General features: G+C 42.2%; 1 protein-coding gene across 1 annotated transcript in view; it reads right to left on the minus strand.

The window, feature by feature from the left end:
- Window positions 1-22,972, minus strand: part of SLC22A23 (solute carrier family 22, member 23) — a 124,320-nt gene that overhangs the window by 70,893 nt on the left and 30,455 nt on the right. The window contains exon 2 of the mRNA XM_006888723.1: window positions 3,839-3,942. Coding sequence (XP_006888785.1) covers window positions 3,839-3,942 — 104 coding nt within the window. The remainder of the gene's footprint in view (window positions 1-3,838; window positions 3,943-22,972) is intronic.

Here is a 22,972-nt window from a genome sequence, read left to right on the forward strand (position 1 = left end):
TGACAGAGCCAAGGGACAAAGGATGAGAGTCCAGTCAAGGACTCTGCAGGTGAGTCCTTTCTAATCACTTGAGTTTCTAAAATTGGGAGAAACTCTAGCAGCTGCAAGGAAGAGAGCTGGCAATGTGACAGGGATTTAACCCAGTCAGTGCTGCTGTATTTGAAGTAGAAGAAAGACGCCAGGAGCCCTGAAATGCTGGTGGCCTCTAGAAGACAGAGAAGGTAAAGACATTAATTCTCTTCTAGAGCTTCTAGGAAGCACTGCGGACATCCTATTGGTACCCCAGAGATTTCTAAACTACAGAACTGTATTGCACAAGTCATGTCTGTGGCAATTTGTCACAGCCCAAGAATACTAACAGATCTCAACAGGAAGCAGACATCCCACTCAAATTAAGTAACTGAAGAGATTTTAATAAAGGGACTCTACAAAAGAGTGAGATGTCATAAAAACCACAAGGAATCCCATAATACCTTAGAGCTATAGACTACATGGAGCATGGAAAGAGGGATGAATGGGTCCCCAGTGAGAAGTGCTATGTGGACAGGGCCTTCCAACAGGAGACAGCCAGCCTTCAGGACAAACAGTGATATGACTCCAGCCCAAGCCCCCTCCCCACCCCCACACTGAATCTCAGTCAAATCCTAGAGGGCTCCTGGGCAGACATAGAGGCCAGATCGTAGAGCCAAAATGGTTAGAAAGACCAGGAGGACACCTAGACAGACCACAGAGGGAGAGGCTCACCCACTGAGGCCATTCATTCCCATAAATCTAAACCATGTTTACACATACAGCACTTAGACCACCACACAAAAGGTGTACTGAAAACTGTTTTTAAAACAGGTAGACCACTGACAATTTTATTACATGTTGATTATGATCTGAGGAAAGCTAGTCTATGATGTGATGGTCCACCCTTTACAAATGAATGAAGACACCTTCCAGGTATTCGAAGACAGGTGACCACAATGGCAAAATCTAGAACTCCCTCTGTGTGTATGTATGTTCTCAGAAACATTGCCAGAGCAAAGAAACCCTCAACTTTCAAACTAAAATCAAACCTCATCCTCATTGCTGTCGAGCTGGAAAAGACTCAAAGCTGGCCCTCTAGCTGTAATTGCACCGGCACTTGCTTCAAGTACATTAGCTGCTCCATGGGAGAAAGATGGGCAACCTCCTTCTCTGTGTATAGAGCCTCTGAAAATCTACTGGAGGGTTAGCTATGAGTAGGTTCCTGTTTGACAGCACATAACAATAACAACAAAGTGCACAGTGGGAGTTATCCCATCTTTCTCCCTCAGAGTACCTGATGAATTGAAACTACCTGTGTCTGGGTTGGCAGCATGCATGCGACCCACCAGGTCACCAAGAGGTTAGCCAACACTAACCCTAACCAACAGGCTCCCACAAGTTCTCCATCACAACACAAATGTTTCCATCATTACACAAAACAGTTTGGGTTTTACTCCCTAGAGCATCTAGTTCTCAACCACCACTAAGAAGTCATTGGGAAAAGAACTTAAAAGGTGGTGTGCAACATCAGACTTCTGGTTGCTTGGAAAGTCAAGCCTCCAATTCTTTGTCCCTTATATTTGCACTTGGTGTATACTTGAGGATGGCTGAATAACAGGTATACAAAAGACATGAGAAATTATGGACAATGTTAATTTCAAATTGCCATGGAGTATCTGATTCAATAACATAAATCTATGTTTACTTTCCCTGTAGAATCATTTCTGTTTGGAAATCAGAAACAAATTTCTTTGAATTCAGGAATTATCTACCTAACCTATTACAATGCCATTTTTTTAACTTTTTGCTGTGCTTTGAGTGACAGCTCACAGCACAGACTGATTTTCTGCTCAATAATTCACACATTTTTTGTAGAGACATTGACTGCAATTCCCACAACATAACACTCTTCCTATTTCCTCCATATATTTACTGTTTCCATTCATCCTTCTTTTCTATTTCTTCCTTTCTCCTGAGTTTTATCCCCATGCAAATTTCCCCCTTTCACCATGCATCACTGTTCTAAGCAGTCTCTATTCTCCTGGTGTTACTGTTCACCATTTGTTTCAGGTTTGAAAGTGAGTAAGGCCATACTTTCAGGGAGTTCACCAGTCTCTTAACAGACCAGAAAACCTGGTCTTTCCCCCCCCCCCCATTTGGTTCTATCTGCATAAAAATTTACAATAAATAAGCATCTTGATGGTTAAATCACCGGGGATTAGAATGCCATCCAGATGAGTAAACTGCACACCGAAGACCTCAGCACTCAAGTATTTGATTCTAAAAAAAACCCTACAGGTTCACACGCAGAAACCAGGGTTGTGGGTAGGCTTGGCCTCCTGGGGTCACTGGAAGATTGTTTCTTTCTTTCTTTATTTAATTAATATCCACTGAAGATATGGTCAGAAGTCATACAAATGATGATGAAGCAAATTCCAAACTCATAAAAAGCCATATTACAATGTTAGTGAGTAAGGAACTTCCAAATGTATATTAGCTTTTGAGGAGAAATCTCCACATCTTGGTCTGAAAGTGGTCTGAAAGTTCCTCTAGTCCCTGCCTTGCTTTCTGTGCTGCTCCCTGGCTAGCATTCCCTATGTCCTGTTCTCTCCCATCTCAGGATTTGCTTGCCCTCACCCCAGGGTCTCTAGTGCTCTTAGCCAGTGTTCCCCACTAACTGGGGTTGGAAGGTATCACAGCCACCAGAATAAGAGGTTTGTCCTGTATCATTCTTCAACCTTATGACGCTATTGGGCCCAAGCTGTCTTTACTCACAGTACTTTCCTCTAACAACAAAATAACTTAGTAGGAGAGGCACAGTTATACCTCGTTCCCCAGGAGCAGTCCTTGCCTGGACAAGCCGTTGTTTACTGCTCCCGTGACCCTAGATGGGAATCCCCAGGGCCTTCAATGTTTTGTGGCACACTGGATTTTGAAGGCTCTGGGGCTATGTGGCTGAGTTTCAAATCCTGGTTGTTCAACTTAAAAGATGAACAAACTTGGGGATTTCAAGTTTCCAACTGTGAGACGAGGGTGATAATAGCCCTTACCTAATAGCATGTTTTGAGGCTGAAATATCTGAATGTGTGAGAATCTTAGCACAGTGCCTACCAGACAAAGGTTATTCAGTGTTAGTCGCTAATACTGTGCTGTCATTATTAGCAATCGCCACCATCTCCCCTGCTCCAAACCCATCACTTCATTCTGTACCCCATATTATGCTCCCAGTTTTAGGGTATCCTCTCTGACCCAAATTGCCAATTTTTACTCTCACCTCTGCCGAATGTCCTTTCCACCTCTACTGACCATTAACCAGATGGTGTCTTCTTTTAGAGTGCTAATCCATGGACCTTGCAGACCTACTTCATGGCCAATGCCCCCCCCCCCTTAAAGTCTAGACAATTCTTTGCACTCACAGGGTGAATGAGCCTTCAGTTCCTCTTTCCCTCATGCCGCCCTGAAGCGTGTGAACCATCCTTTCACACATCTTCTGTATAAGACCCTACGGTCCAGCTTGCACAGCCCCACACCCCAGTCCTCCAGTTCTTCCTGGCTAAACATCAAATGTCATTAGCAGACAGAGCTTTGGCCAAATTCCAGCAGCTAGAAATGGCAGGGAATTTAAATTCTCACTTCAAAACGGTCTGTTTTGTGCTTTGGCCAAATTCTTCCAGCTCTGAACTTTCTAAATGACAACTTTAGCCTTCTACTCTGACACCCAAAACAGGGCCAAAGCCCAGTCCTTCCTGCTAACACTGACCACTGCCCTTAGCCAGCATAAGTGCTGTAGCTTCCCAAGATGCGTGCAATGCACGTCGGTACTCACCAGTCGGCAAGGCATCCAGTTATTAGGTAGCCAAAGATTAATCCAACCAGTAAGGAGAACTTAGTGATATGGACCTTCCAGGCATTATCACACACAAGATCCCACTAGAGAGGGGCAAATAGAAAATAAATCAGAGAGAAACATCACAGATGCTATGTGCAGTCAATCACAGGACAGTACAACAACCTCTTCAATGATGGTGGCACCACTTAGCTCCAGGTTACATAAACCATTAAGAGTTTCTGAAATGTTTTTGCAAGCCCAACAAAGTGGAATGTAATTTGCTCACAAAGGAACATGATACTTCAGCCCTGCATGTATTAAAAGTCTAACAGGAGTGATGTGTAAGAGATCTAGGAACTCCAGCCCCTAAGTGTCAGATGCACAGGCCATATAAGCCGAGGCATGGGTTAAGAGGTGGGGTGGGCATCCATTGAAGCTGTTCAAAGACCCTTCTCCCCAGCACCCCTGGCCCAACCAGCAATGCTGCTTCCAGCAGCCGGAAGGACGTGCTAACTCTTCACACATGGTGCTCTGAGCATGAGAAAATTAAAGGGATGTGTGTTCCACCCTAAAAAACTCCCAGAGGTTTGTACAGTCTCCAAAAGAAAGGATCTCAAGAGTTAAAACTGACACTAAAATCGGACATGAACTAAACATTTTTACTGCTGTATTGTGAATATCCCTGAGCTTTTCTCTGACCCATGTGAAACCTATCTCCTTTACTCAGAGGAGAAATCAACCAAGACTCGCCTTTTAGGCCTATTTTTAAAATTATGCCTCATCATTTGGGGGAACAAACAGGAAAAGACTCCTCTCCCAATTTTCCTTTCCTCGTTTTGGATAAACAAGAGGGAGACTCTCATTTTTTCTCTCCAGTGTGTGTGTCCTTATGAGGTTCATACCTACAGCAGCACACACGCAGGGGACCATGTGGGAGCATGAGCACAGGGGAGCCCATAAACTCTGCTGGGGAAGGTCAAACAGCACCCCAACCCTGGCCACTACTGGGCTTCTCCGCCACCCTGAGTGGCACAGATTGCCGTGGAACCATACAGGTAAAGCTACCAGGCTTTCAGCTCCTGGCTGGTGGTGAAAGAGGGGTTGGGATGAGAAGGATTCTGAAGAGAAGTGATGAGGAAAGGGTGAATGTCAGAACAAAAGGAGCTCTGGAAGCAGAAACAGGATTTAGAGGGAAGTGGCCAATGGGCTCAGACTGATTTAAGCTCTACATTCTTGGACATCTCTCTCACCACCTGTTGCCTACCCATCTTGGAACTAGAAGCTCGTGGTAAGGACTTGTCACTTGCTTCCAAACTTTGGGCCCTTTGCTTCAAAGGGCATTAGGAAGACTGAGCATTTATGTCATCAGTTACAGAATAAAACAATGGATTTACATTCTGAGGGTGACATGGCTCACTCCATAACAGATGGTTTGGTTTGGGATATGTTATTAAGGTTTATTCACTTGCTGGAGCAGGAGGTGGCAACTGTATGCACAGAACATTATCCAGAGTTTGGATATGGCAATTTCTTAGGGGCTGACACCTCACCATATCTATTGTTGTTGTTTGACATCAGGTAGAAGCCAACACACAGCTGACCCTCCAGTGGGTTTTCAGAGACAGCAAATCATTTGGGAGAAGGGTGCTCATCTTTCTTCCACAGAGCAGCAGGTGTGTTCTAACTGGGTGCTTCCTCTAGTAGTCCCCAAAACCTGGGAACTAGATACACAAAGAGAGCTCTGTGGTGGCCCTACTGGTAAGGAATTACACTGTCAACCCAAAGGCATGTGGTTCAAATCCAACAACTCCTCTGCGGAAGAAAGCTGGGCAATCAACTCATGTGCTTTACCACCTCTGAAAACTCAAGTTGATGGTACAAAACACCATTGAGCTAGAGATGTAAACTCTTGAACTCCACATGAGATCAGCTAAATCAGAAACTCTGGAGATAAGACAGAAATTCATGTTAAACCATCCTGACGACTGTGATGCCTGCTATGCTGAGATCCTGAGGCTAGCCCTAGCCTAGTTCACATCTACCATTCTGAAGATGATGTGCTTCACCATCCTGTGTGGAGGTTAAAAATCCACTCTCCAGAGCAGGGTGAAGCTAAAAGGCACAATGAAACATGCACAGTGGTATTGCATTTACTACTCTTTATTGCAACACAGAGCTGTAAAAGCCCCTAGAGTCAAGTGGGTTTCTGAAGGCAAAACCAGCAACCATGTACATACATTGTATCTAGCAGAAAATTTTAATTTCTCCTTCTTTCAAATAACTGCAAATCTTTTGGTTAACAAGTGAACACCTTAGAAACAGTGTTACCAGAACAAAAACACTGCCCTCAAGACAGTTCTGCAACCTGCTGCTAGGTCACAAGGCTGTAAACTAGGTCTGATGGTGTAATCCACGCCTGTTGTTGTGCTGCTTCTGCTAAGTAAAAGGATTGCTAATCAGTGGCTCGAATCCACCAGGTGCTCCTCAGGAGAAAGATGAGCAGTCTCCTCCCTTGATGATTTACAGCCTTGGAAATCAGGTGGAGGGTGGTTATGAGTCAGAACTAACTCCAGAGCAGTGAGTGAGTTAAATCTGGAGAGGAAAAGACTGCCCTGGGGAGTGGCTGACAGGATATGCTGGCCTTTAGGTTAGTAGCCCAATACATTATACAGCACACTAGTAGGGATCCTTAAATAGCTCTCCATGTGCAGCTATTTCTGATCTCAGGAAGGCAGGCTCTGCTCTGTAATGTTAGTTAAAACCTGGTAACTAACGGGGTGTGTACAGGTGGTTTTCCCTGTGGGTTTAGGATTCTGAGGTAGACTGATTCTGAATCATGTTCTTTCCTTTCTGCTGGTGTGGGTCCCCTGAACAGAAAAGAATCCATTTCCAAAGTCATGGGCACATCTGCAAACACCAACTAAGCAGGAAGGCTCAAACTCATAATCACTGCCGTCGAGTTGGAACTGACTTGTATCAGACCCTCCGACAGGTTTTCAGAGGCTGTAAATCGCACGGGAGGAAACTGTCCATCTTTCTCCCTCAGAACAGCTGATAAGCTTGAACCAGCAGAATGGCACCACCTTTGGTTTAGCAGTGTAACTCCCTACAGACCAGACCATACTATACCAACTCCCTATGGACTAGGCCAAACCAGCTAGACTAACCCTATACATATAATACTGCCTAATTCTGATAAAAGGGAGACACGGGTACCTAAAAGCATCTCATCACCACCCCCCACCAGGTGACATCTGTGTGTGTCTCAGCCTGGCTCTTCTTGGAGAAAGAGGTTCATACCTCTTCCAGGTGCTGAGGGAGGAAGGCAGCAACTGCTGGTTTTGTGTGGTGACTAACCCTCTCCTGCTTAAACACTCATGTGTCAAAGACTTCCCATTGATGAGTGTATCTGAGGATAACTGAAGGAAGAGAACACATTACATTTCTACTAGATGACCAGGAAGCAAATGAGATTTTAATAGAAGCACTCCGAGGAAAGCAGGAAATTGAAACTGTTGCAAGCACAAGCCCTGGATAAGAAAACCACCTGGCCTTGGGAAGCCTAGGCCTAATTCAGCTGCCCTCTTGAAAGATGTCTGTGTTCACCTCAATTAAGAAGCTCTGGTGGCACAACACTTACAAGCTATGCTACAATATCAAAGTTAGTGGTTTGAATCCACAAGCTGTCCCACAGGTGATAGAAGAGGCCGTCTGCTCTAAAGATTGTTGTTATGCGCCGTCAAGTTGAGCATGATTCATTGAGACTCCAGGAACAACAGATCTGAATCCTGTCCTATCCTGTGCTGTCATCATCATTTCTGACATAGTTGAGCCCAAGGCTGCAGTAGCTGTATCAATCCTTATCTTACTGAGGGTCTTCCTTCTCCTGACCTTTCACTGTCTCTTTCCCAGGAATGGCCCTTCCTAACAATATGCCCCAAGTATACAGGGTCAGAATTGACACCATGGGTTTGGGTTTTAAAAATGTGTTCACTTCAGCACAAGAACAAGTCTAGAATGAGGAATTAAACAGACAAAGGATGGTAGCCAGGAATCCCAGTGATCAGGAAAAAGCAGCAATTCTATAATCTATTTTCAACTAGATGCAGAATAGACAACACCTTGAAGTCCACAAGCAAAAGGAATCAGAATACCCAAAGGGTCGCCAGGAGAAGGTTCATCACACGGGCTGGATGAGAAAACCACCACTATCCTGACTCCCTTCAGCTGAAGTTTCACACGTGACTTAGGTCCTACCAATCACCCCCAAAGCAATCAGTTCATCCTACAGTAACTTTCAGTGTGTGACCTATCTCTAATTTCTGGAGTAGGAAACTCATTAAGGGAGGAGAGGTAAACAGAACATCCAAACTGCTGGTGAGCTGCCAGGGGCTGGTGGTCAGTCCTGGAGCCAACAGCTCTGGAGGTGGCCAAGGAAGTGTGATCCCTGAGCCAAGTGCTTCTCCAGGCTCCTAACTGTGATACTGTGATTCTCTGGGCAGACTAGTTCTGGAAGGCAGACTAGTTCAGGGCAGACTAGCGCCCTAGAATCCTTCTGGAAGTCGAGCTCAGCACCACAATAAATTAGCAAGTGCTTAGGCCCCTAGACAAAGCCCCATCTCCTTAAATACCTTACATGACTTCTAGCTATCATTTGAACACTATTTGTTCATTAAATGTTCTAGGAGGAGGAGAAGGCAGCATGGGCCAAATCACCATCCTCTTCACCTGGACTAATCTCAGCCTCTCACCCTGTCTGCAGGCACTGACTCCAGCTCCCTGCAAATCCACTCTCTATAGAACAGCAGGTTTCACAAGATCATAAATGAGCTTAAGTCACACCCATTTCATAATCTTGGGCCTGGGACAGTCTGTAAGGATACCATATGCTTGTGAGCATAACAGAAATGCTGACATACAGAAGCCTAAGAAACATTTTCATGTTGTAAATTTTAGTTATAGATTTCTTTCTTTTTTTTTTTTTTTTTAAATAGGGAGCTCAGGGGCCTAGTGGCAAGCAGCTGTGCTGCAATCCCAAAGGAGCATGGTTCAAACCCACCAGATGCTCTGCTGGAGACGGAAGGGCAATCTCCTCCTGTACCAGTCAGATCCGATTCAACAGCATACAAGAAGAAAAAAGAAAAAAATATCCTGAACAGTACAAATGGTGAATTTACAGAAAATCTGATATTGTCTTATAGTATAAGCTAAAAGAAATACAATTCAGAGCAAGCTCATAGCAGACCCTCCAGCATAGTTTTGGAGGCTACAAATCACATCAGAGGAGACTCACCACACCATTTTCCTTCCTCAGAGCTACTAGTAGATAAAAAAAAGCCAGAAAACAACAAACAAAAATAAAAAAGAACCACACCAAGCCTCTGGGTTAGCAACTCAACCTCAGCACACACAACGAGAATTGAGGGATAAACACCCAAACAATTAACCATTAATACAAAAGGTTTTACAAAAAATCTGAAAGCCCACAAACTTGGGTTCATTTCCACTAATGAAAGTCAGAGAAAAAAAAAACAGAAAAAAAAAAGAAAGTCAGAGTATTATATTTTTTTCAGGTAAAAATAAACCTTTATTTATTTTGTCTTATAAAAATTATTAATTTCAATTAAATTTTATAGAGACTTTGGATTTCCAAAGTATTATATTTTTAAACTAATGTGTTTTGCGGTTTGTTGTTGGGGTCTGCCTGCCTGCTTGCCTTCCTTCCTTCCTCTCTCTTTTCCTTTCTTCCTTTCTCTCTCTCTCTCTCGTTCTTTTTCATTTTCCCAACAATCCAAGAGAAACAGGCAGATGTGTGCTATGAATGTAAGCTTGGCTGTATGCTTCTGGAAGGTAGTCTGGCACTGATCCCCCATGATACAATAATATCGATAATGATAAGCCTGGAGCTTTTTCCCAAGGAAACTGTCACCCACACCCACAGAGGTCTCTATGCCCTTGCTTGTAACCAGATGCTGACTAAAGATCTAAGGATGCTGCACAGTCCTGAAAGGATCTATTCTGTAAACTCATGATTTAAAAGAATGTTAACCACAGAAGGACTAGAGAAAGCATTGGCAAAAAGTGATTTCAGGGAAATTCTATGAAGAAAAAATCAGAGGACAAAATCTCAAGATATTTAGAGTGACAATCTCTGGATGGTAGGATTTTTAAATGCATTTTGACTTCTCTTTATCTTATATATTTTACAACTTTACTTTTTTGGGGGTAAACTTTAATGATAGGAAAAAAACCAAGCAACTCTAATATAAACTCTTAGGATTGCATTTGTAGTAATATATGTTTTAAAAAGTGTTTATTTTAGGGAAGTAAATGAAAAATTTTCCCTAAGTTTCATCTTTTGTAGTGGAGATCCCCATTTGAGTTTGTTCCAACAGAAAAAAAACCACAAGGGGTTTACCAGTCCCAGTGAAAGGTATCTGTTCTAAACCTGGGGAGTCAATTAAGATAAAAAGGAATATTTCTGTTCCACATTGCAGGAGAATACTATCTAAAATCTCAAAAACTTAAACAAAATTCCTGACTGAGTCACAGGAATTTAGAGAAATGCAAGGTCAGCATTCTTTTGGATCTGTTTTCTCCACTATGAACTAGTGTTTTATAGATCATAGATTTGCTGTGCTCAGTAGTTCTGAGCTGAACAGCAAAACTACATACACATACCACATAGACAGACACACCCAATTATCATACACCCTGTAAGATCAGTCACAGAGGGACACAAGAAACCACCAACATCGGTTTTACTGATGTAGTGATTGCATTGGTTGTAATAAGTTTCTCAGCATACAGACTAAAGTGAACCTGGTCCAAGCCCTGATATTTTCAGTTGCTTCCTATGTTGGACAATGAAGAAGGATGACAGAACAGTTGCCTTTGAGTTCTGGTATTGGAAAAGAGGACTGAATATCCTATGAACTGTCAAAAGAACAAACAAGTCTGTCTCAGAGAAAGTGCAACCAGAGTGCCCCTTAGAGACAAGGATGGTGAAATTTCATCTCCTACACTTTGGGGCACATTGTCAGAAGGGGTCAGTCTTCAGAAAAAGACATCATGCTGTGAAAGGGGAAAGGTCAGCAAAAGAAAGGAAGACCTTCAACAAGATGGACTGACACAGTGGCCATAACAATGGTCTTGAGAATGGTGGGGATCATCAGGATGGCACGGAATAGAGCCAGGTTCTCATCTATTCTTGTATTCAGCTCAATGGCACATCACAACAACACGCCATGAAGGTCTTTTTAGTATTTTTTTCTCTAGTAGAGTAAGGACATATTTCTCCCTAAAAGTGCCTATTAAAATTCATGAAATACTGCACATCTTGAAAACCTCAAATTACTCTCTGCTTTCAGCCTCTCAGCTCATCTTCCAGTTTTAGAATGTCACTGTCAACAGTAGCCATCACAACTGCCAATTAGAGTGAGCAACCTCACCAACTTCTTTAAGCGACATAAGAACAACACTGCCAGGTGCTCTGGAGGGCTACTTTCATTTTAAGCTTTGGTTCTCTGTTTTCTGTTAACTGCTGTGTGAACTGCTTCTCAATATTCTTCTTTCTCCCTCATTTAGTGTCAAAATAATATATTTAAAGCAAAGTGGTTGCAACAAAAATGTATGAAAAAAAAGTATGACTGAGACAAACCCTGGCTACCAAGCCGGTATCCCATTCTGTAGGAAAAATCAATCCAAACTACAGTTAGCCTCTACTCAACTGTTGAACTTCATGAACACCCATCTTATAATAAGCATAGTAACTGTAGATTAAATCTAACCCCAGTGATCCCTCATTTTTTCTTTTCTCTCAAAATGAAAAGTACTAGAAACTTAAAAAGAAAACTAGAAACTGCACCACTCTGCTTATTGCCAGTTGTGCTTGCCCTGACTTTCTCTCATTGCCATTAAGTTGGAAGCAACTCAGAACTAATCTTCCAGTGGATTTTCAGAACTATAAACAGTAAGGGAGTGGATTACCTCACTTTCTCCCATGGAGAAGGTGGTGATCCAAATTGCCAGAAAAGCTTAATAACCTTGGGGTTAGCAGCACATCTCCATATCCACTAGGTAACCTGGTTGGTCCTAACCTACTGAAATTGGTCCTTTTTAAAGGGCTAAGCATACCGAATTTCTTTCAGAGATAATCCTAAAAAAAAAACAATAAAAATTAAAAAAATCCAAACAATTACAACAAAAAAACCCAACTAAAAATTACCCCTTGACCTGTTCTGCAGATGCTAAGGTAAGATCAAATCTGGGGAAATAACACAATCAAGTGCTCATTTTCCCATTAACTTTTTTCTTAAAGGGAACATAGGTAGCTCTAAACAGAGGTTTACATAAATCTCCTTATGCATTTGATATAATTCTGGTAAGACAGAACAATTGATAAATGATACCCCTCATGGTACAGTAGAGATTTTTAAAAAGCAAGATTCTTCCAACAGCCAAAACCTTAAAGAATCTTCACATATTCTGAAACATATTTTAACCTCTTTAACAAATGGTGCTGGCAAAACTGGACTGCTACCTGCAGAAAGCTGAAACAGGATCCACATTTCACACTATACACAAAAATCAACTCAAGGTGGATCAGAGACCTGGAAGTAAAGCTCAAAATCATAAAGTTTATAAAAGACAAATTGGAATCAAGTTTAGATGGCCTAGTCTATGGTATAAAGAGATTGCCAAATACAGCCAGAAATGTACAATCTGGAAAGGATAAAATTGATGAATGGAACCTTCTAAAGGTCAAATTCCTGTGCACATAAAACCTTTTTCCAACAGAGTGAAAAGAAAACCTACTGACTGAAAAAATTGATAACATTTCAGACAAGCGTCTCATATAAAAAGTTTACAGAAACCTACAGAGCCTTCACAAGAAAAAGACTGATAACACAATTACAAGATGGTCAAAAAACATGGAAGTAATCACTGGCAATAAGAGATGAAAATCAAAACTACAATGAGATGCTATCTCACTCCAGTAGCAGTGGCAAAGTTTAAAAGGACAGCAAGAAATAAATTTGAGAGGATGTGGTGAGATAGGAACTCTGGTACATTGTTGGTGGGATTGCAAAATGGTACAACCACTCTGGAAGGCAGTCTGACACTTCCTCAAAAAGCTGAACATAGAAATTCCATGTGACCTAGCTATTCCACTGCTTGGAATATACCCCAAGAAATTAGAACTAAGCCTCAAATGGAAACTTGTACATCAATATTCATAGCAGCATTATTCACCATCACAAGAACATGGAAACAGTCCAGATATCCAACCACAAACAAATGGATTGAGAAGTTGTGGTACATTTATATAATGGAATACTATGTAGCACGCAGGAGCAATCATTTTGTAAATTGTACCTACCTAACTTGGGAAGGACTGGAAAGCATTATGCTGAGTGAACTAACTCAGTCCCACAAGGACAAATATTGTAGAAAACCATTATTGTTGAATGAGTATGCAGATCCAAGGCAGGGCGGAGGGTTGAAATAGGGGGGTGAGGATGGGGTGCTATGGTGTTAATCATAGGGCTGCACAATTTGATGGGTGGGTGGGGTGAAGGAAATGGGAAGATCTTTTGTGATAAAGAATGTATTCAAATTTTGTTCAGAGTAAAATTTTTTTTTAAAAGGCGTGGAAGGACTTTTCACAAAGGAAGATATTCAGATGGCCAATAGAAACATGAAGAAATGCTCAAAATCACTGGCAATAAAAGAGATGCAAATCAAGACCACAATGAAATACCATCTCCAGTAGCAGTGGCAAAATTTAACAAGACTGAAGGTAATAAATGATGGAGAGAATGTGGATGGGACTGTATAACTGTACAACCACTCTGGAAGGCAGTTTGACACTCAAAAAGCTGAACATAGAAATTCCCTATGATCCAGCTATTCCACTGCTTGGAATATACCCTAAGAAAATTAGAACTGAGGGGGGAAATGCAGATCTGTTCATAGCAGTGTTATTAATCAATGCATGAACATGGAAAGAGCACACAATTGAAAGGATTGAGAAATTATGGTACATTCACACAGTGGAACATTATGTAGCATGCAGGAGCAATGATTTTGTAAATCACTATGTAACTTGGGAGGGACTAGAGAGGATTATGTTAAGTGAACTAACACAGTACCATAAGGACAAATAGTGCATAAGACCATTATTGAAGAAAATAGGAAGATAGCTAGTGAAAATTGTATGAGGACCCAAGGGTTGGAGGGTAGGAACAGAGTGGTGAGGATGAGAGGGGGGATGGTCAATCATAGGCCCACACAATTTGATGGGTGGGGGGCGGTGAGTAAAGGAAATGGGAAATATCTGGTGTGAAAAACAATGTATACAAACTTTGTAAGTAAACCAGTACAAAAGAAAAATTTTATTTTAAAAAAATGTAAAAATGTATGTTTTACTAATGGTTCCTCCCAACTAAATTAGGAGTAAACCAGGTAATGAGAATGGAAAAAGGAAAGAAAACAGGGAAAGGAAGGAGGGGAGGCCAGGGAGAGGAAAAAAGCAGGCAAGCAGGAATGAAAAGAGGAGGGAGACGTGAAGGAAGAAGAAAGGAAAGGCCTGAAGAGCCTTAAACAGAATAATGTCCTCAGTGAAATCAGTACACTAACCTACCACATGAAGTTAAGGAAACTAATTTGAAAATTGTAAGATGAGAAATGAAAAAGTTGTGTCTAATGTTACTAGAGCCCATGCTCTAGTATAACAAAGTACATAAGGCAAAATCAAACTGTAGCATCAACATTTAAAATAGATCCACTAGTCGTGTATAAAGGAGCTGGGAGTTGAGAATTTTGACTCTAGGATTGAAGAACTCTTGGAATGATATGTTCAATGAGAGCGGTACCCCAAGAGGCAGAGAACTCAGAAGCAAAAGAAAACCTACTTTGTGATTCTTGGGTCACAAATTCCTCGGTGGCTTCACCCTGTAGCCCTGACTCTCAGAATCACCTTGGTGCCCTTTGGACTGGTCAGCACTTGCCACCACTTGGTTCGCCAGCTCCACTCTGATGAGCCAGGCCACCCATGTGGGAATTCCCGCAAGCCATCACACCTGTGTCTGACTACTCCCTATACTGCCATCACAGCAGCCTCACAAACCTGTCTTTTCTGGGATCAACCCCTCTTTAAGCATAAGACTTACTACAATCCAAACCATTTCACATTATTATCATCTGTGGGGAAAGCATAGCAGGCTTCCTGTTCTGCGTGTGTGTGTGTGTGTGTGTGTGTGTGTGTGTGTGTGTGTGTGTGTTTTCAACGAGCATGTATAAGTACACAAATGAAAAGTAAAAGCAGTACCAAATTACAAATGTACAGATGAATAACATTTTAGATTTGCTAGTCTGCTGTCAAGGACCTCTCTAAATGACTGAGGAGCAATGATGTCAGTTTGAAGACAGAGGTATACCTGATTCAAATCATGGGCTTTTCAATCACCTGCTGTGTATCTGAGTAGTGGACAATGATTAAGGATGATAGAAGAAGAAATGGTGCCTTTGAATTGTGCCGGAGAAGAGTTCTGAATATCCCAGGGATTGCCAAAAGAATAAAAAGGTATGTCTAGGAGAAGGTGCAGGCAGAGTGCTCCCTGGAGGCCAGGATGGTGAAGCTTCATCTCACATACTTCTAGAATGTCATTAGGAGGGGCTACTCCTTGGAAAAGTACATCATGCTTGGAAACATAAAGGGTCAGTGAAAGAGAGGAAGACCGTCAGTGAGATGAATTTCCACAGTGGCTGTGAGGAATGGGTTCAAACGTGTCAGAGATGATAAGGATGGCATAGAATAGGACAGGGTTCAGATCTATTGTTCATAGGGTTGCTAGGAGTCTTATTCAACTTGACGGCACCCAACAATAACATCATGTTTAGCAAATGTTGCACTAGGTGCCCCTTCTGAGTTTTACAGCATACGGTATGCACAATCAGGAGCTCTGGGTTCTTAATCTCTAGTGAGCTGTACTGCTAACCTAAAGGCTAAGCATCTCTGGCTGTTCAAACCCACAGATGCTCCACTGCAATTTGTTCTTGTCATTAGATGCCATTAGCCAACTATAACACATAATGGCCCATGTGATTCACAGATGTGAATCTTGCCCTGTCCCATGCCATCCTCACAGCCTTGGGGACCTGTTGGAAGGTAATTTGATGTTTGAACCAACAGCAGTGAATGAGAATGCATGATAATCATCGAGACTATTGCTAATCATATACTAATTGCCCATATACAGGTTTTTCTTCCACTACCACAGAGGTCACCAAGTCGATAGACCAAATGTTTTTATTAAAAAAAAGCCCCACCAAACCTTTATGAGAGTACAGCCTTGTTCATTCATTTCCATACTGTCTTCGCACCTTTTAATGACAACAGTGATGGCTAGTTTTGACAAAGACCATATGACTCACAAAACCTAAATGACTTAGAATATAACCCTTTTTGTTTGCGAACTACTGAAGAAGAAAGTGCGAACACTGAAGAAAGTGACTTATTTCTTTATTCCTAGGAGTTGGAGCAAATTTCGTAGCATCTAAGAGCTGCACCTAGGTGATGGCTGGAGTAAAGGAATTGCTCTCCTGTGGAATGTCTATGTAGGAGAGCTAGGACAGGATGCTGGAGGCTCAGTGGGAGTTTTCACTTCCCATGCAAGAGATACAAGATTGAATTCTTGACAAAGCACTTGAAATACAGCCACGCCCACCATGGAGGGTCTGTGTGTGCCTATAATGCTGAACAAGTTTCTGTGGCACTTCCAGACCAAGATAGAGTAGGAAGAAAGGTTTGGCAATCTACTTATGGAATTCAGCCAAAGAAAGTCCTGTAGTTCACAATGCTCTGGTATTCCCACCAATCATTGTGACAACTCGGGACAGGGCAGGGTTTTGTTCTGTCAAGAATGAGCTCACCATGAATTTGGCTAACTTGATGACAGCTAACAGAGTCAGAGTTGCAGGCTCTTACTGCCAGAGAGCACTGTATAGATTCTACCACTCCCAAAGGTGGAATGTTCTTTCTGTTTGCCTGTGTTCACCACACCTCGTTATGTATATTCCTTTTTTTTCAGCCTAAGATGATTTCTTAAGAGAATTTAATGAAATTACTTCATTCATTTAGATAATTATATTGAATTTATATAGACAATTTTTTAACTATTTCCAAACTTCTCACTTTAAGTACTATCCCTACAGGGAAAAGTACTTTTATTATTATTTGTTCCCATTCCAAAGAAAGGTGACCCAACTGAGTGTGGAAACTACAGAACAGTGTCATTGATTTCACATGCAAGCAAGATTCTACTGAAGATTATCCAAAAACGATTAGAACAGCACATCAGCAGAGAACTGCCGGAAGTCCAGGCTGAAAACAACTAGTGGGTTCAAATTGCTGATCATTCACAACCTTTTAGCAGCCAGATATGTTATGCACTAACACAAGTCTTGCCTAGATAAATGTCCAAAGTATGAAAGACAAAGTAGTGAGATGAGGCTATTCCTTGGAAAGGGACATCATGTTTGGAAAGATGGAGGGTCAGTGAAAGAACAGAAGACCCCCCCCCCCAGATAAGACGAATTGACACAGTGACTTCAGCAATGGGCTCTAGTATGCCAGAGATGATGAGGATGGCACAGGAGAGGGCAGGGTTTAGGTTGGCTGTTCATAAGATTAATATGAATTGTACTTAACTCGTTTTGACAGCACCTAACAGAACTTTAGTAGTCTTACAACAGTCATGCAAGTGGTTGCTGTCAGAGTAAAATATTATGTTAAAAGTGTGCCCAGTGTAGTGACTGACTCAATGTAATCTCTGATTTATGTTTATTGTTAAATACTATTTGTACGAGAATACAAAATAATTTTCCACAAGAGTTTTGCTGGCTAAAGTCTCAGTTGTGCACATTAGCCATATGATGACTAATCAGGGCTATTTTCTCATTCCCCCTCCTGTCTGCCTAGTCAGCCCCTGAAGAGTGGGAGTGGCGAGTGCCAGAAGTGACCCTCTGATCCCCTGCAGGCAGGTACAGTATCTCAGCTCCACAGCTCTCAGGATGGACTGACCTTCACCTGGGAAGAATGCATCACTCCACCACCCAACTCCAGTGCCCAAGAGCAAAGGAAAACAGTAGGCTAGTTCTCCGAAGCTAGCAACACTGTTACACCTAGAAGGATGTTGGGTCTTTTCCCTCTGTATTAAATATTAATCTCTTAAAAAGACTACGCAGAACTGAGACAAGCAGATGCAGCCCTGGAGGCAGCAGTATATGGGGAACAGGTCCTCTACTCCATCGGAGGGCATCTCTGACATTATGAGGGATGAGATGGCTGGCAGAATATTTCCCAGGAATTCTCAAATAAAGCCAAAGGTATCCCTAAGGTCCCTGAGGAGCTGCTTGCTCCAGAGCGTCACCTCCAAGGGAATGACCCCAGTAGCTCACACTAGCATGGCCAGGTATAGGGAAAGGGGAAGGAAGTACAGCGCGTTGGATGTCAGGCAAAGCTCTGTGACCATCTGGCAAGGCCTCTTTGTTTGATTGCCTATGGGTCAATACATTTCCATGAAGGTATTATCTTGATATGATTAACATCTACAATTAGTTGACTTTAAATAAAGGTGAACTGACCTGATAATGTAAGTAGACTGTATCCAGTGAGTCGAAGGCCTTAGGGTAAACAAGGAAATTAGCCCAGAAGGAATTTCCCTCAATGTTGTAAAGCAGGCTCCTGCCTGAGTTTCCAGCCTGTCATCTATACATTTTGGACTTGCTATGCGACTGGACGGCACATAACAACAACAGGCCCCACAAACACATAAGCCAATTCGTTAAAATTTATCCCTTCTGACCAGAAGAAATGGATGATTCAATGTCATTATTGTTTTGATCAAAGAATCCTAACCAGAAGGGTGAGAAATGTACCACAGAATTCCTGATGTTCACAGAATTCAGACGTTCTGGGGCTTTGGAAGCTGTTTACTACAACAATCGTTTAGAACCTCCACCTTTTTGTGCAGTATTATACATAATCAGAATTTGGGGTTCCATGTGATCTGCCTTGCTAAGTTTAACCAAGAGCACCTGATTTCACCCTAGCCCCAGGTACACAATGAACAATTATACTTCACAGATAAATACAAAATAATACCCTCTCTATTAACTACTGAGGGAGACTGATGGATAAAAGGCTATGCTGTCAACCCAAAGGTGGGTGGTTCAAATGCACCAGATGTTTCATGGAGAAAACAGCCAATGTCCTCCAGTGTGATGGACAACCCCTGAAAATCCGCTTGGGGGGGTGGATCGGTCAGCTGGGAGTCAGTTCTGCCCTGATGGTAATGAGTGAGTGCTTACTGAGGTAATATAGGCGTGCTGGCCATCAGGCTGGCCTACTAGTCTTTCTCCAACTTCAAATAGGAGCCAAAACAAAGATAAAATTTTATTACAATTTGCAGCTGGACTATGCCCCAAATGGCTACATCTTTAGGATAAATGCATTTCAACACCAGGAATGGGAACACTGTCTGAAGTCAGTCTGACTGAATGGACATCCATCAGTCTTCACCAAAGCAAAGAGATTGATGGCAAAATAATGTGGGAGTGGGGATGTGCTGAGTTTAAAAAAAATTATGTTGAAGGATGTCTCACTTTTTACTGTGCCCATGTCCACTCTGAATCTCTAAGAGGGGCTCTGCATTCCCCAAATTTATGTGGGCTTAGAAACTTACATGTAATCGGTTAGCTCCCCAGGAGCGCAATGCTAATTATAATATACTGCTGGTAGGGGCTCTTGTGGCCTATGGCAAGAAGTTGTGCTGCAATCCAGAAGGCACATGGTTTGAGACCACCAGCTGCTCCACAGAAGGATGGGCAATCTCCTCCCCTGCAATTAACTGTCTCTGAAAACCCAGAGGGTCAATTATGGGGTAGTACAATCTCTACAATACACAACAAGAACAAGGTGTTGTTGAGTGAGAATCAACTCATAGCCACCCTCCAGTAGGTTTTCAGAGGCAGTAAATATCACTGGAGATTTTTTTTTCCCTCATAGCAGCTGGTGGATTCCAACCGAGTGACTTTGGCTTGGCAGCGCAGATCCTTAGCACTAGTGCTCATACTACATGGAAATTTTGGGATTCTGAGCTGGGGTAAAACCATCTTGTCATCCTACACTATTCACAGTTGGGGTTATACGGGCTCAGTATTCACATGCACTAAAGGATGCTCAAAGTAGAATCGTTCTCACCTGCTTTGAACGCAGAAAATGAAATGATAACCATTTTCTTTTGTAACATTATAATTGCTAACTGGCAAAAGACGAACAAATGTTAGTCTTTAAAAAAGGATATGCAAAAGGCCAACCATAACAATGAGTAATCATCACTGCATAATTCAGCCTCCTGGAGAAGAAATAGAACACCAGTCACCACCTCTCTCGCAGGGCAATCCTTCAGTGAGTTCAAATCTATGACAGTTAGGTATGTATAACAGATAGAGGTGTACTATTATCCCTCAAAAAATAGTATGCCTTCAAAGACTTAAACAGTCTAGTTTAGTCTAATTCTACTAATGATAAAGTCTCTGTATGGAATGGAAGGAGCTAGTCAGTTTAAACATAGCCCTTTGAAGAAAACCCCAAGTTAAGGACTTAGTGGAAAGTACTGGGGCAATTACTTTTTCCCTGCACATTTTCTTCTTGGGGATTGTGCTCGCAGGAAAATCTTCCTCAATCTTTCTCATCAGCAAGCCATCACCTCTATCCAGGTGTAAGTTACCTCTTTTCTAGCAAAAAGACCATCCTTCCAGCTAGGCACCCTTTCTAAAGTTTGCCTGTCAGTGAGACGGGAGAAAGACACCTGAAATTATGCTTCATAACCACTGGGAGCTCATTTGTGTATTGCAGAGCATGACATAGCTTCAGTACTTACTAGCAACTTATTAGGACCTGCACTGCTAACACAAAAGTGATGTCTCTCTGTAGTTTCAATCCATCAGAGGCTCCACAAGAGAGAAATGGGAAATCACCCATGAGATTTACAGCCCACTAGAAACCTGCTGGAGGATCAGCTGAGTCAACTCTGATTCAACTACAATAAAGGGTTGGGTTTTTTCTTACTAAGTTCCCCGATAAGAGTGAAACAACAGCTCAGCCAATCCTGTCCTTGACCCAGCTGCCTTCATGCAGAGGAATTCTACCAAACACTCAAAGAAGAATCATCACCAACTCTTCTCAGATGCTTCCAAGGGAGAAGAACAGACACTTCCTAATATATTCTCTGAGGCTCTGTTGTTGTTAGGTGTTATCAAGTTGGGTACGGCTCAGTGACCCTATGGACACTGAACCCTGTCCTAGCCTGTGCCGTCATCATCTCTGACCCACTTGAGTCCATTGCTGCAGTCTTTCTATCAGTCTATAGTCTTGAGGGTGCTCCTCTCTTTTGCTGACCTTTCATCCAAATCCCAAAACCAAATAAACACGACAACTTGCTGCTGTGGAACCAGAACCAACCCACAGCTGACCCTCCAGTGGGGTTTTAGGAGGCTGTCTCCAAACTGTAAACAGTTATTTTGGTAGAACTCTCTCTTACCCTTTCCATAGAGCCAGTTCCTTAAACATATCAATTTTTCTATTTTATACAACACTTGTACACACATACACACAAACCTCATGCTGAGAAAAACTGAAGGTGAGCAGAAGAAAAGAAGATCTTCAACAAGAAGAACAGACACAATGATTACAAGAATAGACTAGAGCACAGCAGAGATTATGAGGGTGGCGCAGGAAAGGACAACATCTTTCTGTTTCAATCTGTTCACAAGATTGTTATGAGTCATATTCAGCAACACTGTGTGTGTGTGTGTGTGTGTGTGTGTGTGTGTGTGTACAAGTACATGCTTACATGCATGCACGCACACACACAAAAATCTCATTTGTTGATAAGGTTAGGTTCCCAAGATTCGGTAGCTACATGAAGACTGGGTGTTCTGGGTAAAGAGGGGGATGACTACACCACCATAAAACTGTCAAATCATGTCATTACCCAATTGCAAAACCACTGAGAATCATGACCCAAACAAGTTGACACATAATTTTAACCATCACAATCAGCATTATCTCACCTACCTCACACTTCACTGTTACTGCCAGGTGTATGTAGTTAATGGACAACATGTAGTCGTGGCACTAGGGATACTACAGCTAATATCAGATGGATCTTGGCTGAAAGCAAAGTACCAGAGGAATGTCTGTCTCTGTTTCATTAACTATGCAAAGGTGTTTTGACTGTGTGGATCACAACCCTGGTGGCTGATTCTGAGAAGAATGGGAATCCCAGAACACTTGATTGTGCTGACGTGAAGCCTATTCTTAGACCGGGGAGCAATTATCAAAACACAGCAAGGAAACAATGTATGGTTCAAAATTGGGAAAGGTGTATGCCAGGGACATGTCCTAACTCTTTACCTTTTCAATCTATATGCAGAACAGATTATCCAAGAGGCTGGAGAAATGTGGCATCAGGATTAGAGTATCAACAATCTGCGTTATGCAGATGACACAACTCTGCTAGCTGAAACTGAGGAAGACTTGCAGCACTTGCTGCAGAAGGTCAAGGACTGAAGCCTTCAATATGGATTGAAGTTCCACATCAAGAAAACAGAGATTCTCACCACTGGGCTGATTGGCAGCATCATGATAGATGGTGAAGAGATTGAGATTGTTAATAGCTTTAGTTCTCTAGGCTTTACAATCAACACTCTTGGTACCAGCAGCCAGGAAATAAAAGGATGAATTGCATTGGGAAAGTCTGCTGTCAGAGACCTCTCCAAAGTATTGGAGAGCAATGATGTCCATCTGGAGACTAAGGTGCGCCTGACCCAGGCCATGGTCTTTGCAATTACTTGCTATACATTGGAAAGCTGGACAATGATTGGGGATGAAAGGAGAATTGATGTTTTTGAGCTATGGTGCTGGAGTATTGAATATACCATTGACTGCAAGGAGAATAAACAAGTTTGTCCTAGAGAGAGTGAGACCAGGCTGCTCCCTGGAGGTCAGGATTCTGAAGCTTCATCTGACATACTTTGGACATGTTGCAAATTGGGATTAGT

Source organism: Elephantulus edwardii, unplaced genomic scaffold (genome assembly GCF_000299155.1).
Source record: "Elephantulus edwardii isolate Elephantulus edwardi_28Jun2011 unplaced genomic scaffold, EleEdw1.0 scaffold00071, whole genome shotgun sequence".
NCBI lineage: Eukaryota > Metazoa > Chordata > Mammalia > Macroscelidea > Macroscelididae > Elephantulus > Elephantulus edwardii.